This window comes from Nyctereutes procyonoides, unplaced genomic scaffold, assembly GCF_905146905.1.
Source record: "Nyctereutes procyonoides isolate TBG_1078 unplaced genomic scaffold, NYPRO_anot_genome, whole genome shotgun sequence".
Taxonomy (NCBI): domain Eukaryota; kingdom Metazoa; phylum Chordata; class Mammalia; order Carnivora; family Canidae; genus Nyctereutes; species Nyctereutes procyonoides.
In genome coordinates this window covers 2,558,775-2,576,010 of record NW_026575124.1, presented here as the reverse complement: position 1 = coordinate 2,576,010, position 17,236 = coordinate 2,558,775, and the positions used below count along the sequence as shown (strand labels likewise).

The window sequence follows — 17,236 nt, the reverse complement described above, 5'->3', positions numbered from 1 at the left end:
AGATTAGTTAACCACAGCCGAAATTCACTGAATTGTTCATCCACTTTCTTTGTCTAGCCAAAGAAAACAGAGCCACTGTCAAATACCATTAGCCAAAACGTTTGAAATGTCAGGCTTGAATGTGAATGTGTGGCCCTCATTTGGATCCCTGTTCAAATAAACCAACTATTTAAAAAATTATAAGACACTGACATAAACTTAGACAACTAAATGGATGTTTGATTATATTAAGGAGTTATTGTTAATTTTTAAAAATAACAATAATATTGCGATATGCTAGTTATGTCATTTAAAAGAGTCCTTAATCTTTGGTGACACATACTGAAGTTTTTACTGATGAAATGATATGATGTCTGGGATTTGGAGAATGGGTGGGGACATAATGAAACAAGCCAGGTCATGGGTACATGATGAGTAACTTTGCTATCTGCTTGAAATGTTCCATAAATTTCAAGTATATACAAAGTTTATTTAAAATCACAAAAAATGGGGACGCCTGGGATGGCTCAGTCAGTTGAGCATCTGCCTTCGGCTCAGGTCATGATCTCAGAGTCCTGGGATCAAACCTGTGTTGGGCTCCCTGCTCAGTGGGGAGTCTGCTTCTCCCACTTCTCCCCGCTTGTGCTCTATCTCTGTCGTGATCTCTGTTTCTCTCTCTTGAATAAAGAAATAAAATTATTTAAAAAATGAAAAGAATATCGAGTCTCGTGGGTCTGTGCTTGTTGCAGATTCCTCACCAGTTGGCTGTTACTGCCTCTGATACCATCATTATTTCTGGTAGAGAGAATTTCTCATCCATAGATTTCTAGGGTTCCCATGTATGGTCTTCAGGATTACGCGTGTGTGTGCATTTTTCTTGAGCAGGTCCATAACTTTCATCAGATTCTCAGAGAAGCTTGCGACTCAGAAAACCCTGGAATCATGAGAACCTCATTATATAAGTTTAGGAGAAAAAGGAAAGAAGGGAGGGAGGGAAAGAAGAAAGAACTAGAGACAAGGTGGTGTTTCTAAGTCTCCTCTTTTCTGTACTTCCCGCTAGCTCACTGACAACGACCCACCATGTAAATGTGAATTGATTTGGGTGCCTACCTCAAGGACGAGATAAGATAAAAAGAACTAAGGAGGTTAAATACACATTAGAACACTGACATTGCAGGGCACATCTTATTATAAGCCTTGAGAAATGAATGAATTATACCTGAGTAGCAGACCAGATTCTTACTTACAGTTAATGGACAAATTAAAAGGCAGGGGCAGGGCTGAGTCTCACATAATGGCTCCAGCTCCTGGAAGCAGCCTCAGAGGCTGCAGGGGAGGGGGAAGGCAGCAGAGGGTGGAGCCCACCTTGAGCCCTCTCCCTGACTCATGCCCCCTGCAGCGCCACTCTGGCCCTGCGGGTGGTGGACCTGCCAAACTCAACTCCCCCTTCTATCCTACAGTTAGTCTCAGGCTTTTCACCTCCAAAGACCCCTTTCATCTTTTTTTCCTAAGGATCGGTGTTTTCAGAGATTGTACCGTAACACCCTAATAGCCCTCTACCCTCCCATCCTCACCCCAGACAAGGAAGAGTCAAGCATTTATTGAGCTACATCTAACCATTTTTAAAACAACAAATATAGAAGTGACTTCCAGGGCTTCTGATCAGCAAACTGAGTTGATACAGTATCAGGAACAAATATTTACTGAGCACTTCCTATACGTCTGTTACCCCACTTAATCCTTACAGCAATCTTAAATTAAGCCTAAGGAAGATCACACAAGAGCTAAGTAGGATAGGAGGAACTCAAACTCAAACCTCTCTATATTCTTCTTAATATATGCTAATATTGCCAAAAGCAAAAAACCCAGTTATTTCAGAGACCAGGTCACCTAATCATGCATTAATGTCCACAGCGCGAGATCCACGGTATCACCATCTTAAATCCTTAGTGTGCCAGAACCTGGTACTTGAAACTTGCACTTTGCCTTTTACTGAGCAGACTTCCAGTAGTTCTCCAGCTCATTCGCTTCCATCCTCCTCTTCAGCCAGCAAGGTCTTGGAGTTCTGGGCTCCCTGTACACCCTTGTCAGTGAATCCGGCCCACACATGCCCATCTGCCTAATGCCCTCAATTTGACTTCCTCGCTGAATTCAGACTGCTTTGGCAGGAAAAAAAAGGTTCCCCAAGGACTCGTGCAGCTGTTCTGGACCTCCTCTCAGTGGCCCTGAGCTCCTGAATACCTGTGAGCTTCCTATTCTGACTCTTCAGCAGCCTTGAAGGGGGCCTCAGATTTCAAAGTAGCTCTGGTTTCTCGGTGATTCTCTTCTTGAACCTCACCTGGAGTCACTCCTGTTCGGTGTTCTGATTACTAGTTAGTACGCGGTGGTACGGAGAATAAATGGCCTCCTGATTAGGGTGGCAGATGGAAGTAAGGTTGCTAATCAGCTGAACTTCAAATGAAGAGATTATCCTGGATTATCTGGTAGGCTCAACGTAATCACAAGGATCCCTAAAAGGTGGAAGGGGGGTGGAAGACCCTCTCATTCCTAGGAGCCAAGGAATACAGGAAGTCCTCAGAGCTGAAGAAGTCACGGAAACAGCCTCCAGAAAGAACTAGAGCCCTGCCCACACTTGGATATAGCCCAGTGAGAGCTGCACTGGACTTGAGACGCACAGAACTAGGAGATAATCAACGTGTGTCGTTTTAAGTCACAAAATCTGTGGTAATGTGCTATGCTGGTAATAGAAACTAAATCACACATGTGGTTCCCTAACTACCAAGACCAGAGTAAACTTCTTAGTACCTTATGTGAAACAGCCAACCTCTCCATTATCCAAGATTTGTTGCTGTTACCTGGCAGCGGATCTAAGGTAAACATGGTTACTTTCTGCGTCCTGATCAGTACGTGGTAATCTTGACCGAGAGCGCTGTCTACCCTGCCAAGGCAAACCTGAGCTAAAGCAATTATCTGCAGATTCTGAAGGAAGTAGATTGGCACCCCGAATGGTCCCCCAGACTACCTCGATTCTCCGCTTAGCAGGACAGCCCACATCTCTCCTACTGAAGCTCCCCAGTAGAGCTGGTAAAGCCAAGCACAGAGAATGCTCACAGTTCCCCCCACCCACCCACACACGGGAAAAGAACACCTAGTGTGTATTGGGAGACGGTGGAGGAATAAGCATTGTACACTGGAGCGTAGGAGAGGAGAAACTGCTATGGTTGACACTTTCATTCGATCCCATTCAGCAAATGTTTGCTGGGCTCGGACACTCGCCAGGCATTAGGTGCTGGCGTTCAGGTCTCCTTCGGGAAGTCCTGGCCAGAAGGAGTTTTCTCAGGTCCACAGAAGGTATGGAACGTGACTGTCTTCTCATCAGCCGTCATTCCCAACTATCACCCATTTCCCAGGGCTTGGTTTTCTAAAAGGTTTCTGTAGAATGTTCCATTCTGAGCAGGCTTGATTCACCTAAAGCCTTGGTGACCACCCAAACTCACTTGCTCCCCTCTCCGTCACTGACACCACGCCTCAACGTGCCTGTAGTTCGCAGCACCACTTGGCTCAAGTGCTGATGGTTTGCACCACGCCAGGCTTCTCCTCCAGCACTTCTTTCTGCTCAGTTCTGCAAGTCCTGGTCAGGAGAACGTTGAAGATACAAGACGTCCTCAGCTCCAGTCCAAGCTAGAGGCTCTCCCTAAAGCTCTCTGATCTTCTTCCTCCCTTACCACCTGGCCCCTTTAAGAGCTCGTTGACTCCTTAGCTTTCAGTCACCACCTCCAGAGATCTCATCAAAATTGGGTACCGCAGGCCTTCATTGAGACATCGTACCCGACAGCCTCCTGGCTGGCCTCCTCAGTCCAGTCTCCGCCCAATCCAAAACACCCTTTGTACACCTTGCCATATATCTTCCCAAACGCTCATTAAGGGCTCACTCCAAGCCACACTGGTCTAGGTTTCAAAGACACAAACTACAGTCTTGCAGAGGGATTAAAGGCACATCCTCCGGAGGCAGTAATAGCTCTTGGTGGGCATTGTGAGCAGAGAAGACCGAGTGACAAATTCTGACAGTGACACAGAGCCGGACCTTGAAAGCTAAATGGAATATTCTAGGTGAAGAGGAGGGGAAAGAGTTCCCAGCTGGAACACCTGAGCAAAGGCACAGCCACACACAAGGGAGAGCTGTTGTGTGACCAGGCAATGGGCACCTGATGCTCTGTGCTAATCCTGACAAGACCACGAGCTCCTCAAGGAGAAGCACGTCGGCTCGGGAAACAGGAAAGTCACTCATTCGCTCACCCAACTGAGCCCCTATGTTACGCCGGGAACTGCGCTGCGTGACAAGACTTCCTGCCTGGCGCTTGCCCTCATGAAGCTTCTACTCAGAAAGGTAATAATGAGATGGAACAAGAACACTTCAGGTAAGTTAGAAGAGCTATTACCATCTACGACAGGATCACATGAGAGAGTGACTGCGGGTGGAGGGGAGGGGAAGCCACTCTGAGGAGGCAACACTTGAGCTGAGTCACCAAAGAGCCCGGAGAGAATCCTGTCCTAGGCAGAGAGAACAAGAACAAAGGTCCTGAAGCACGCAGGAGCTTGCCATATTGAAGACACAGAAAGAAACCCACAGCAGAGGTGCAGGACGAGAGGCCTGAAGCTCGGTGGGCCGCGCTGAGGAGCTTGGATCTCATTCTCACACGCGCTGGGAAGCCACGGAAGGGTCTCAAGATAGGAACGGGCGTGACCTGTGTTTTTAAAAGCTCTCTCTGGCTGCCACGCGGAAAGTGGACAATAGAAGCGAGAGACAGGGACGCCTGGGGGGCTCAGCAGTTAGCGTCTGCCTTCGGCCCAGAGCGTGACCCCGGGGTCCCAGGATCGAGTCCCGCATCGGGCTCCCGGCATGGAGCCTGCTTCTGCCTCTGCCTGTGTCTCTGCCTCTCATGGATAAATAAATAAAATCTTATTTAAAAAAAAATAGAAGGGATCCCTGGGTGGCGCAGTGGTTTGGCGCCTGCCTTTGGCCCAGGGCGCGATCCTGGAGACCCGGGATCAAATCCCACGTCAGGCTCCCGGTGCATGAAGCCTGCTTCTCCCTCTGCCTGTGTCTCTGCCTCTCTCTCTCTCTCTCTGTATGACTATCGTAAATAAAAAAATAAAAAAATAAATTTAAAAAAAATAGAAGCAAGAGAGAAAGCAGAGGAGAGTGTAGGACGTGAGTAGAGTAGTCAAAACCAGAGAAAACAGCCTAGACTTAATATATTTAGACGTGATGCCTAGAATCTCCGTTTACATCAAGTTACACAATCTCCTGGCTTTGCAAGGTCCATCCCCTGCAACACACACACACACACACACATACACACACAGACAACCCAGCTGCACATAGGAGGCCTCATCGGTAAACTTCAATCAGTTGACTGTGTGTCCCCCAAGTCATCCCTATTTCCTTTCCTCCTCCTGCCCTCATTTCTTTTCCTCCCTAGATCTCAGGTACCCGTCTGCCCATCACCTGACTCAGCCTTCAAGAGGTCCTACAGCTTCTGCTCTATTCCTTTTCCTCTCCTCGCCCCACCACCATGAAAGTTACACGAACTGGATGTGAAGGAGATCATTATTTCTGATTCCGCCCCAGAAGCACTCAGGCATTATCACGTTCACGGAGCACTAACAGAAGTTTACGGGTTATTACGATCTTGACAATACAACGGGTACACGTTGTGCACGTTAAGGACACTGTCTCCTCACACTCGTTCCAGCCTATTCTAGTCTCCGCACTGGAGCCGGAGAAATCTTTCACTAGGAGAACCTGATCATGATCTCATTGGAACTTGCTCTCTCATACTACCCCCCCCAACTCTCATGTACTTGTGCTCTCTCTCACACTCTCTCTCTTCCTTCCCCTCCCTCCCTAAACCCCTTCAGTGGCCTCCCCTTGTTCTTCAAATAAATCCCAACTTTCTCAGGATGGCCCATAAGGACCCCAGAGTGCATCTCACACCACTCCCCACATAGCTCCCTGTGGCTCCAGCCACACTGGCCGCCTTTCAGGCCCTCTACCTAGATGTGCTCCTTTCATTGTCTTTGTCTCCAATGTCCTTTGCTCTCCCTCTTCCCTCGGTTGACATTTTAGCCTTTAGATCCTTAATTCTCTTCCTTGGCAAACTCTCCTCTCATCTAAGACCAAGGCTGGAACCACTCAGAGCACTGCTTATCCTTCCTTCGAAACACTCTTCACGGTTCCAAATAATACATTTATTTGTGTGATTATTTGATTAAAAATAGTTATTTCTCCCCACCCTCCAAGACAGGGAGCTCCAGGGGGGGCAAGAACTTTGCCTATTTCTGCTCACCGCTGTATCCCCAACATACATTGAATACACTCAGCGGGCCTTGGGAGGATCAGATACGGAAAGATCTTCCAAAATCTTAGATACGGTTTTCATCATTTTTTGATGGAGCACACAAACGAGGAATCATGGATGTTCTAGTGGCAAACCACTGCCAGCAAGAAGAGAGAGTCAGTGTCTGATGCCCATTTTGCTACAAACTTGGAATGCTTCCCCTGCGCAAACAATCGCTGACATCAACATGGCCCTTGTTTCCAAGGCCCATCATCCTTCCTGGGAAGTCCCATCGTCCTCCTCACAGCCCTCCACTTCTGGCTTGACCTTCTCCCTTCCATCTCTTTCCAGAGCAGTAACTGGACCACCTGACTGCACAGGAAAAGGGGGGGAGTGAGAGTTCAATGAGCTGTTGTCACACAGTAGAGCCTCTCACAAATAGCACCTCGCTTAGCCTTCAGGGCAACCCTGTGAGGTGGGCAAGGCCGCTATCCCCATCCCCATTTTACTAGATGGAGAAACTGAGGCTCAAGGAGGCAAGCGACTTCCTCAAGGTCGCAAGGCCGGTGGAGGCAGGTGCAGGATTTGAGCCTTGTGGTCTCTGACCCCTAGTCCAGGGCTTTTCCTGCCACCTGCCACCTGGCACCCCAACGGCTGGGTCACCACTTACTCCCTTAATTGAACACCTGTTCCTGACCTCCCTGACCCCCCCCCCAGGTTGTCAGCTGTCGCCCGATGGAACCGATGGAACCGAGGCAGTCGCAAGCCCCAGCACACTGAGGGGTCTGGTCCAGCCTCCGCTCTTTCCAGCTCTTTCTCGCAGCCACTGGAGGAACCAGAAGTCTCCAGAAATGAAAACAACAAAGAGGAGACCTGCCCCCCCCCCCCCGGGAGCACGGTCCGCGGCCACCTGTCCCCGTCCCTCCCGGGGGGAGGTCCCCGCCCGCCTCGGGGTGCAGCGAGGCTCCGGCTCCCGCTCCCGCTCCCGCTCCCGCTCCCGCCCAAGGTCACCCGGTCGCGGCCCGCGCCCGCCCCCGCCGCCCGGGGCGCCCCCTGCTGTCCCGCGCGGGCCCGGCCTGGGCCTCGGGGCGCCGCGGGCCGGGCGGGGAGCGCGGGGGGCGGGCGGGGAGCGCGGGGGGCGGGCCCTACCTGGTAGCGGAGGACGCCGTCGGGCTCGCCGCTGCCCGCGGGCATGGCGGGGCGGCGGCCGGGGCGGCCGGGGCTCCGGGGCTCCGGGCCCAGAGGCAGCAGCCCGCGCGCTCCCGTCGCCTCCGAGCCCGGCCGAGCGGCGCCCCCCCCCCCCCCCCCGAGCCGGCCGTCACCCATCTACCGCCGCCGCCTCCATTGCCGCCAGCCCGGAGGCCTCGCCGCAGCCAATGGGCGCGCGGCCTGGGCGGCCAATGAGCGCGCGGAGCTCGGGAGGACGCCGCCGGCGGCCCGGGGCTCCCGGGAGGGGGAGGGGGAGGGGGAGACGGCGGGGGGGGGGGGCGAGGCGGGGAGGGGGGGGGACCCGGGCTACCGGGAGGAGGGATGCGGGGGGAGGAGGGGGAGGGAGGCAGGACCCGGGCTACCGGGAAGGGGATGCGGGGGGGAGACGGGGAGGGAGGGGGGACCCGGGCTACCGGGAGGGAGAGGGGGAGGAGGGGAGGGGGGCGACGGGACCCGGGCTACCGGGAGGGGGAGGGGGAGAGGGACGCGGCGGGGGGGCGGCTGGCGGGACCCAGGCTATCGGGAGGGGGACGTGAGGGAGGGATGGGGAGGGGGGCGGGCGGCGGTACCCGGGCTACAGGGGACGCGGGGAGGGGGGGGGAAGGCAGGGAGGGGAGGGGCGGGCGGCGGTACCCGGGCTAGGGGAGGGGGGAGGGGAGGCGGCGGAGGAGGGAGCCCGGGGAGCCTACCGCTCCGGGCCCGGTTGCCCGGGAAACCGCCGCCCTCCCTTCGGGGGCCTCTGGGCTTAAAGGTCCTCCCGACTGCTCGCTAGAAATTGAAAATCTCGTGCTATTTGCGGCCGCACCTGACCCTCGAACACTGGGGAACTGTCGCTTTTGTGTCACTCTGATGTTATGACTTAGGTCAGGCCCCGGGGATTGCAGAGGGAAGTACCTGGGGAGGGGGGGACCGGCCTTCTAAAATTACTCGTTAAACTCGAACTAGTGGCCAGATGAAAAGGGCGTTGAAGAGAAGCGGGCGGGCAGTGTCAGACCCCCTCCAAGGCTCACTACCACTTAGGTCTTCTCCCTGGGTCTTAGGGTGGCACAGAAAAGTCACAAGAGTTGAGCCCAGGTTGATGGCTGAAATCACTCTGCAAGAACGCTTCCAACTTTTTCCGAGAAATGATCTAAGGCAAATTATTATCTAACAACAGAACTACTGATCTAAGGCAAGGTTAGAAAATCATGAGTAATGCATTCAATTTGATTTGGACTTGAAAGCAAAGAGAGGCTGGCCACAGTCCAACCAATCTTCCGTCCCCAAGAGGAGGCAAGGGGCCTTTTGCTTTACATGCAGTATCACAAAAGCCTGTAGGTGAGTCCATATTATTAGAGGGGGAAAAACAGCCCAAAGGATTGTTGGCCTCAAAAGAAATTACGTTTGGAGAACATAGTCCGGTACATGTTACATTTCAACCCCTGCCTAGCACAACTTGCATTGGCCCTGACATTTGAAACAAGGTTGTGCTTCAGTGTCCCTGGGGCAGAGCCATATTTCTGATCTAAGGCCCCTGGTCCTGTTTCTAAGCCCACGGGGAGCCTGCTGCAAGACTCTATCCCGGGACCCAGGGACCACAACCTGAGCCAAAGGCAGACGCTCAACCCCTGAGCCACCCGGGTGCCCCTGCCCGTCAAAATCTTAACCATCTTCCAAAGTCAATCTCAAAGGTTATCTCTTCCAAGAAACCTTTCTTTATCCCACTCCAATACCTCTTAGAGATATCCTCTCTCCCTTCCCTGAAGCCTCACAGGACTCCATACCTTTCTTATGACAGTTACCATGCTATGGTTATTTAAGTACTTCACTTATATGTTGACTTTACCTTACTATATAATATTGTTAAGTTTTTTTTAAGATAATTTTTTATGTCCTTCTGTACTCCACAGAGCATCAAAGAATGCTGGGCATATAGAAAGTACTCAATAAATATATGTGCTTTTAATTCAATCAAAAACATATTCAACACCTACTAAGTAGAGGCCTAAATGGCACTGAAGATGCAGACATTTAAAATACAATACATGGGGGTCCCTGGGTGGCTCAGCAGTTTAGCGCCTGCCTTGGGCCCAGGGCCTGATCCTGGAGTCCTGGGATCAAGTCCCGCTTCGGGCTTCCTGCATGGAGCCTGCTTCTCCCTCTGTTCTCTCTCTCTCTCTCTCTCTCTCTCTCTCTCCCTCTCTGTGTCTCTCATGAGTAAATAAATAAAATCTTTAAAATAAATAAATACAATACAATACAATATGTATCTCCAAAGGGCCTGTAGTCTCATCAGGGAAACAGAAAACATGTGAATATGATGACAAGATAATAAAACATAGAATAAGAGCCATATGAGTAATGTAGACAACAAAGATTATAAAAATTCAGAAGAGGAAATGATCTTTATGACTTGGGACACTTCAGGAACATGACACAGAGGACATGGGTTAGAGCTAAATCTGAAAATAATTGAGCCAAGGTTAGGAGAGCAAGCATCTCGACTACTGGACAAAGACTTAATAATAGGAATGGGGGTGCCTGGGTGGAGCAGTTTGTTGAGTGCCCAACTCTTGGTTTCAGCTCAGGTCATGATCTCATGATATGGGATTGAGCCCTGTGTTGGGCTCCATGCTCAGGAACTGAGCTATCAACACAGAACTTTCCCTCTGCCCCCCCCCCACTCGTGTTTGTGCGCACTTTCTCCAAAATAAATCTTAAAAAAAAAAAAAATAGGAATCTATGTGGCCCATTCAGAGTAAGTCATCATTTGAGCCAAAGCAAAAAGTCAGAGAAGAACAGTAGGAAGTACAAATTGTGGTCTAAAAAACCAAACAGGGTTACCTGGGTAGCTCAGTCCCTTAACATCAAGCACTGGACTCTTGATTTTGGCTCAGGTCATGATCTCAGGGTTGTGAGACAGACCCTCCCTCCCCCCCCTCCCCCTGTTGGCTCCCAGCTGGGCATAGAACCTGCTTAGGATTCCCTTTGCCCTTTTCCCTCTCCCCCTCCTCCCCACACCCTCCAAGCACACACTATGGCTCTCTCTAAAGAACAAAAACAAAAACCAACTATGGCTAAATTATGAAGAGCTACCCAATTAATTCAGACTTTACTTTTCTCCAGGACAGAAAGTAAGACTGCTGAAAGTTTTGGAGAATGCTTCCATGTACCAGGACCCAGGCTTTGTCGTATAAATGCATTGTGTTATGTGATATTTGTAATATCTCTATTATATCTCCATTTCACTGGTAAGAAAACTGGGGCTTAGGGAAGTTTAGCAGCTTTCTTCAGGTCAGGCAGTTATGAAACTGGGCTTTGGTCATTTATTAATTCAAAATACATTTCCTAAGGACCTTTGTGTTCAGGCCCATGTTACATGTCAGGGAAAGAACAATAAAACAGGGTCTTGGGGCACCTGGATGGCTCAGTCAATTAAATATCTGTCTTCAACTCGATCATGATCCTGGGGTCCTGGGATCAAGCCCCAGGTCATCAAGCTCCCTGCTCAGTGAGGAGTCTGCTTTTCCCTCTCCTCCCTGCTGTCCTCTCACAATCTCTGTCTCTGTCTCTGTCTCTCTCTCTCTCTAAAACAAACAAAAAACACAACAAACAGGGTCTTGCCCTGTTGGGCCTTACAGTCTAGTGGGGAGACAGTAAGTAAGTAAACAGACAACAGATTATGATGGCTGCTAAGAAGTCAATAGCAAGGTCATGTGATAGAGGGTAATTGGCATGGGGGTGGGGTGAGCTCCTTTAGATGGGGAGCTCCTTTAGATCATCGGTGAGAGGTCCTCTGAGGAGGTGAGTCAAGGATGAGTCTGTCTGACTCTTGAGTTCTTGGCCACCATGCAATCCTGCCAGCATCTGCCGCTGGGGCCTGGTGGGTTACAGGAGGTGAAGCTGGGGCAGGGGGTCAGATAGAATGACTCCAGCAACCTGGTAATTCTGGAGAGGCCAAGGATGCTGTTCAAGGGGAGGATGTGCCCCGAATTCCCCACTCCCCAAAAAGATAGCTCTGAGCCGTGGGGGTGGGCCCCAGCGGACAGAGGAAGGGAGAGGGCTAAGGAGGTAGAGAATCCCTGGGAGCTCTGGTGGCTCTATTTTCCTCTTCTTCAAGGGTGGAAAAAGTCAGAGCCTCTGGCCCTTGACTCCAAGGTCAAGAGCCCCATCTTCTGGTCTATTGTGCAAATTACAAAAGAAATGAGGCCACAGCGCCAGCCTCTGAGGCTACGGGAGGCAGCTACAAAGTGAGGTGCTGCAGAAGACAGCCTCTCCCCTCTGGGCAGCACTGTGGTGGTCTCTCCTTCCCGAAGGAGGCCGGCTCCTTGGCTCCATGCCTCAGGCTCTAGGATTCTAGCCTCTAATGCTTCCTAGGCTGCTTGGAATAGTGCAAATACGCAGCTCCCAATGTGGCCAGCAAACAGGCTCTAGAGGAGCTGGAAGGAGGATATTCAGCTGAGGACACGACCTCACAATGATTATTTGTTCTAAAGAAAGCAGAAAAAACAGTGGAATAGAATGCAGAGCTTCTTGAGGCCTGCACAGGGTGCTTGGCCCAGAAGGAGGCCTACAATGCGCAGGAAAAAGCAAAGTGCGCATAAACAGAGACTACACGCAAGAGCCCACACACACCGACAAGAAAGCAAGGAGGCGTGCTCGGATGACCTCAATGCTTGCATCAACTTCGTGGGGTAGGTTCTATCATCCCATTCTATAGGTGAGAAAACTGAAAACTGAGGCTTAAAGATGTAACTTGCCCTTGTCACACAGCGCGGTTAAAAAAATAAAGACACAGGGCTCTGAGCTCGGATGTATCTGATTCCAGAGTACACATGCTTACCTGCTCCCTGCCTCTCCCATGGGTCTGTCTGGGAAGAGAGCATGTCTTGGACCCCCTGGGGACATGATAAAATCACTGGGACTCTCTTTTCAGGTAAGTACACAAAGCCCCAAATTTCTCATTTAATTGTAAGGGAGTGTTCACAGCCTTCCCAGGGAAGCACCAGGCACCTTACATGTATTATCTCTAAATATTGGCTGAAAATAAATAAATAAATAAATAAATAAATAAATAAATAAATAAATAAATAAATATTGGCTGAAAAACATTAAAATTCTTTTATTCAGAAACAAAAAAGGCAAAAACACAAGAAACTCAGAATGTCTGAGCAAATGCTCTCACATAATTGCAACCAATCTTTTCATCAAAAGCATCCTAATTTCCCTATCATGTTACCATATCCCTTGCTCCCTTTAAACTGCCAAAAGAGTCACCAGAACCGAGATTCTAGTCTTTACTTGCTATTAAGTAGCTCCCAATTCCCAGCTGTGCCGTATACCTGATTTTGTCGCCTCCTCCCCACCCCACCGCTTCCTCTTAATCACACAATCTAAACCCAAGGACGGGTTAGAGGAAAAGGCGTCAGGATCCAAGGAAAGACTTAATTAGGGCTTGGTGGTGCTGCCGTCTGGGAGCGTTTCCTGTGAAGGGAGGGGGAGAGCCAGGCTTCCTTGTCAAGCTGATGAGGTCGTGCAGGTGCATGACCTGCCTTCAGCCCTTTGCCAAGCGTGCGTTCAGTTTCTCCGTGCACAGCGTGCTGCAGGCCGGGACGCTACACGTCGAGGGAAGAACAACGAAGTGCCACAAAGACTGACTCCTGACTGGCAAATCCTCCCCCCTCGGTTGGTTGTCTCAACACCATCCACAGAAATTCCCAGGCTGTGCTCCTTGACACCCTGCTCGGGACTAAGGCTGTAGTGGACAGAACCCACCTACGATGGCAAAAACCTACCCTCTGCGTTTTCTAGAATCACGAGGAAGTGGTTTGGGCTGAGGCAGAGGCCGGGGAAGGGGAAGGGACCAAAGAAGAAGCAGAGCACAAGAGGAAGGCAAGCCTTTGAGGAAAGAAGGCTTGAGACTTCCAGATGCAGGTGGGCAATCACTCAGGGATTGGGGAGAGCTGGGTGCTCGCCGAGAGCCCTTCGCCAAGTCCTTGATATCAGATCCAAATATATTTGCATTAATTAAACACATCCGTCTTCTCTGTTTCTAACGAAACCCAGTCCTGCTTCGAAATCGGGTGGTTTCTGGCAGCCCTGGTGGCCCAGCGGTTTAGAGCCGCCTTCGGCCCGGGGTGTGATCCTGGAGACTCAAGAACGAGTCCCACATCATTCCACATCTAACCTGCGTGGGGATAAGACCTCTTGAGCTTCTTAGACTACCTACGGAAATTCTTGCTTCACTTTTAGCCGACGTGCCTAGGATATCCTTAAGGTGGCAGCACATTCAGTACCTCTCATTTGTATAATCCTATATACTCAACCTTCTTTTTATTTTTTAAAGATTTTATTTATTTATTTATTTATTTATTTATTTATTTATTTATTTATTTATTTATTTATTTATTTATTCATGAGACACACAGAGAGAGGCAGAGACACAGGCAGAGGGAGAAGCAGGCTCCCTGCGAGGAGCCCGATGCAGGACTGGATCCCAGGATCACAAGCTGAGCCAAAGGTGCCCCTCAACCTTTTTTTTTTAAATCACCTTATCTCATTTCTCTTCAATGGGTCTGTAAACGTACACAGAAGCATGAGCTTGACTAGACAGCTGAAGTGTGGCTGGAGTAGGGACTTGCCCAGGCCAGTTAATAGCAGAGCTCGCGGTCAAGAACTACTAATGCTTTCCACTTCACTGTGTGGCTTCCTAGAAATATAATTCCACTCAGCCACTTCCTGCACAAAATTGAATTTATTTCAACTGAACAGCAAAAATGAGAATCAACTTGAGAATTGACATTAACTCCCCATAGCAAAAGCCCAGAGTCCCTCCCCGGCTACCCCTTTCCTATCAGATGACAGTTTCATATAATTTCCACTTTGGGAAGCTTGTCAGTGATACCCATTCATTAGTTTACTGAACAAACTCTAGTGAACTTCTGGAAATAACTCTTACTGCTTCTTATCTCTAGAAGCACACGTTAAGTAACAGATATAAATTCAGTCCAAGCTACTCTTACTCCTGGGGAAACATCCCTTGAGGTCTTTCATTTTGTAGTTAATAAAAAAGAGACCCATTCAGACATTTGCACTGGGGCAAAATGGAATAGACATAGATTTTGATTTTGAATGTATTTCCCTGATTTATCCTTTTCTACCTTTAATCTTTTGCCAAACTGAAAAGGCCAGCCTCCTCCTTAAAGAATGCAGAGTTTCTCTGGTCTTTTCTTATAAAACGTAAGAGGGAGTATTTGCTAGCTTTACCAAGAACAACCAGACCTATGAGATGGGAAGCCAATGAATAGCAGAGAAAAAAGTCCTTAAAACAGATATAGAAAAAATCAGCGGGGATCCTTGGGTCACCTTCAGCCCAGGGCATGATCCTGGAGACCCAGGATGGAGTCCCACGTCAGGCTCCCTGCGTGGAGCCTGCTTCTCCCTCTGCCTGTGTCTCTGCCTCTCTCTGTCTCTCTCTCTGTGTCTCTCATGAATAAATAAAATATATTTTTTTAAAAAGCAGAGACATAAACACCATGTTCCCACTTCAGAGCACTGGGAGCTCCAGTCCTTACCGTCTGAAAGCTCTGCCACACATCTGAGAGATGCTGTTCGCGGTCTAACTGGGCCCTCTGCACCCTCCCCCAAAGATGTTGAAATCCTAAATGCCCCCCCCACCGCCACTGCTGCCCCATACCTCAGAATATGACTTTATTTGGAAACAGAGTCGTTGCAGGTGTAATTAGTAATTAGATGTAATCTTTTAGGTCATAGTGCAGTAGAGTGGGAACCCCTGAGCCGTGTCCTTATAAAAAGACAGCCTTATGAAGACACAGAGAGACTCAGGGCGACAGCCATGTGGACGCCAAGGATTGGACTATCCTCCTCTTCTCTCTACAGTCCTGGAAACTACCAAGACTGCTGGCAAGCCATCCGAAGCCAGCAAGAGCCAAAGAAGAGTCCCCTACAGGTCTCAGAGGAGGGAGCCCTGAAGATTTCCCAGGACCGTGTGACAATACATTTCTGTTTGAAGCCACCTAGTTTGTGATATTTTGTCATAGCAGCCCTAGGAGACTAACACAACATCTATGAGCAGAATCTTTTTTTTTTTTTAATTTTTTGTCTATGATCAGAATCTGTGCACTGCATACCACTGGGGCAGGACACTGAGCAGCTGGCTTTGGGAAAACAAGAGGGTTTTCAACGGAGGTTTCTGACCAGTTCAGCTAGGAGTGTGCTTTCCCAAGCAAGGAGCCCAGGTTGAGGGACACACCCTCAGGGCCTGACATGGCCCCGTACCTTTGTCCTTTCAAAGGCCTCCAGCTCACCCAGCTTCCGCCTAAGGACTGACAGGTCTGGGCTCCCGGCCCAGTGCTACAGCAAGCCTGTTGAGCCAGCACCACACTGGTTCTGTGGTTACTCAACACTTGTAACCCCAGGGTTCCTGGGGAGAGAGTGCAGCCCCACAGGACCCCAGACTGGACTTCTGGATCTGACGTCACTGCAGATAGGGCCTGGAGCACGAAACTCGGTGGACTAGCTGGGGCATGTTATTTGTACTCCAGATTAGGAGGGCCACCGAGGTCACACCCTCTACCTGCACCTCTCCCACTCACCCGCCTGGCGAACTTCTATTCATTCTTCACGAGCTACGTCATGTCACCTTTTCCTCCAGCAGATGAAGTCAATGGCTCCCTCCTTTGTGGTCCCCCCACCCGACCTCCTACATATGTTCCTCTGCTCCTGTTGTGATTCTGTAAAGCTGTAAATACACCAGGGCAAAAGGAATAAAAATAAGAATCAAGTCTGATGAGTATCTGTCCTGCAGAAAGGCGTACACAAACAAAGGAATTGTCTGAAGAACCCCAGTGGGGAAGAACTACTGGGGTAAGTGGGGGAGCAGGACACTAAGGTCAAGGAAGAAAAGGTTTTTGAGGAGAAAGAGGCCAATGGGATCACTTCTTACGGCCTTGCGCTGTGGTCTCTGTGGCTTCCCTCACTTTCTTGGACATTCTAAAGAAATCACAACAGAACAGAAGGAAAGGGTTCGGTAGATAGGGACTCTATATGGGAGGGAGGGACTCTGGTTCCCATCTCGGGCTCCCTAGCACATAGCACTGTACTCCCTACTTACTCCATAGTGGTCACGCTCTATGGCTTCCACGGTGCTTTCAAATGCATTATAACCTCTCCAACGGCGGATAGAATGCTAGAATGTTCTTGCTTATTCCAGGACAAAAATCTCTCACCTGAGATCATTTTATTTGTAGCTGGTGATCTCCCTCATTAAACAAAGAGTTCCCCAAGAGACATGCTTGTTCTTTGCCTTGCTCTGGCCCTCACCCCATTTACACTGGAACCGCCCTCAGTAAATGCAGCCACCGCGGCTGCCACCACCACGGTTCTTACTTTCAAGGAAGCACCCTGATAACCCCATTACTTCTCTCTGGTGGTTTCTATCCCATTTCTCCCGGGAACCAGGCACTCCAATTTGTTTAATGCCATGTGATCGGCTGCATCCACAGCACACTTTATGGTCTTAATTTAATTTATTATAGACATTGTGACAGGAGTCTGTTTTTCTGAAAAGCAGGTCACCTCTTACTTATTTGGCCATCAGCCGTCTCCTAGTTGCCAAGGGTGGAAACTTTTTACATCTCTTTTCTAGTAATGGATGATATTTCCTCCTGGAATAAGAATCAAAACCTTAATAATGTCTGTAGCCTTTG

General features: G+C 49.7%; 1 protein-coding gene across 2 annotated transcripts in view; it reads right to left on the bottom strand.

The window, feature by feature from the left end:
• The window catches only part of SLC4A8 (solute carrier family 4 member 8), a 74,835-nt gene extending 67,230 nt beyond the window's left edge, over positions 1 to 7,605 (bottom strand). For both annotated transcript variants that reach the window (XM_055337160.1, XM_055337161.1), the window contains exon 1: positions 7,470 to 7,605. In XM_055337160.1, coding sequence (XP_055193135.1) covers positions 7,470 to 7,514 — 45 coding nt within the window. In that variant the 5' untranslated portion in view covers positions 7,515 to 7,605. The remainder of the gene's footprint in view (positions 1 to 7,469) is intronic.
• Between the last annotated feature and the right edge of the window lie 9,631 nt (positions 7,606 to 17,236).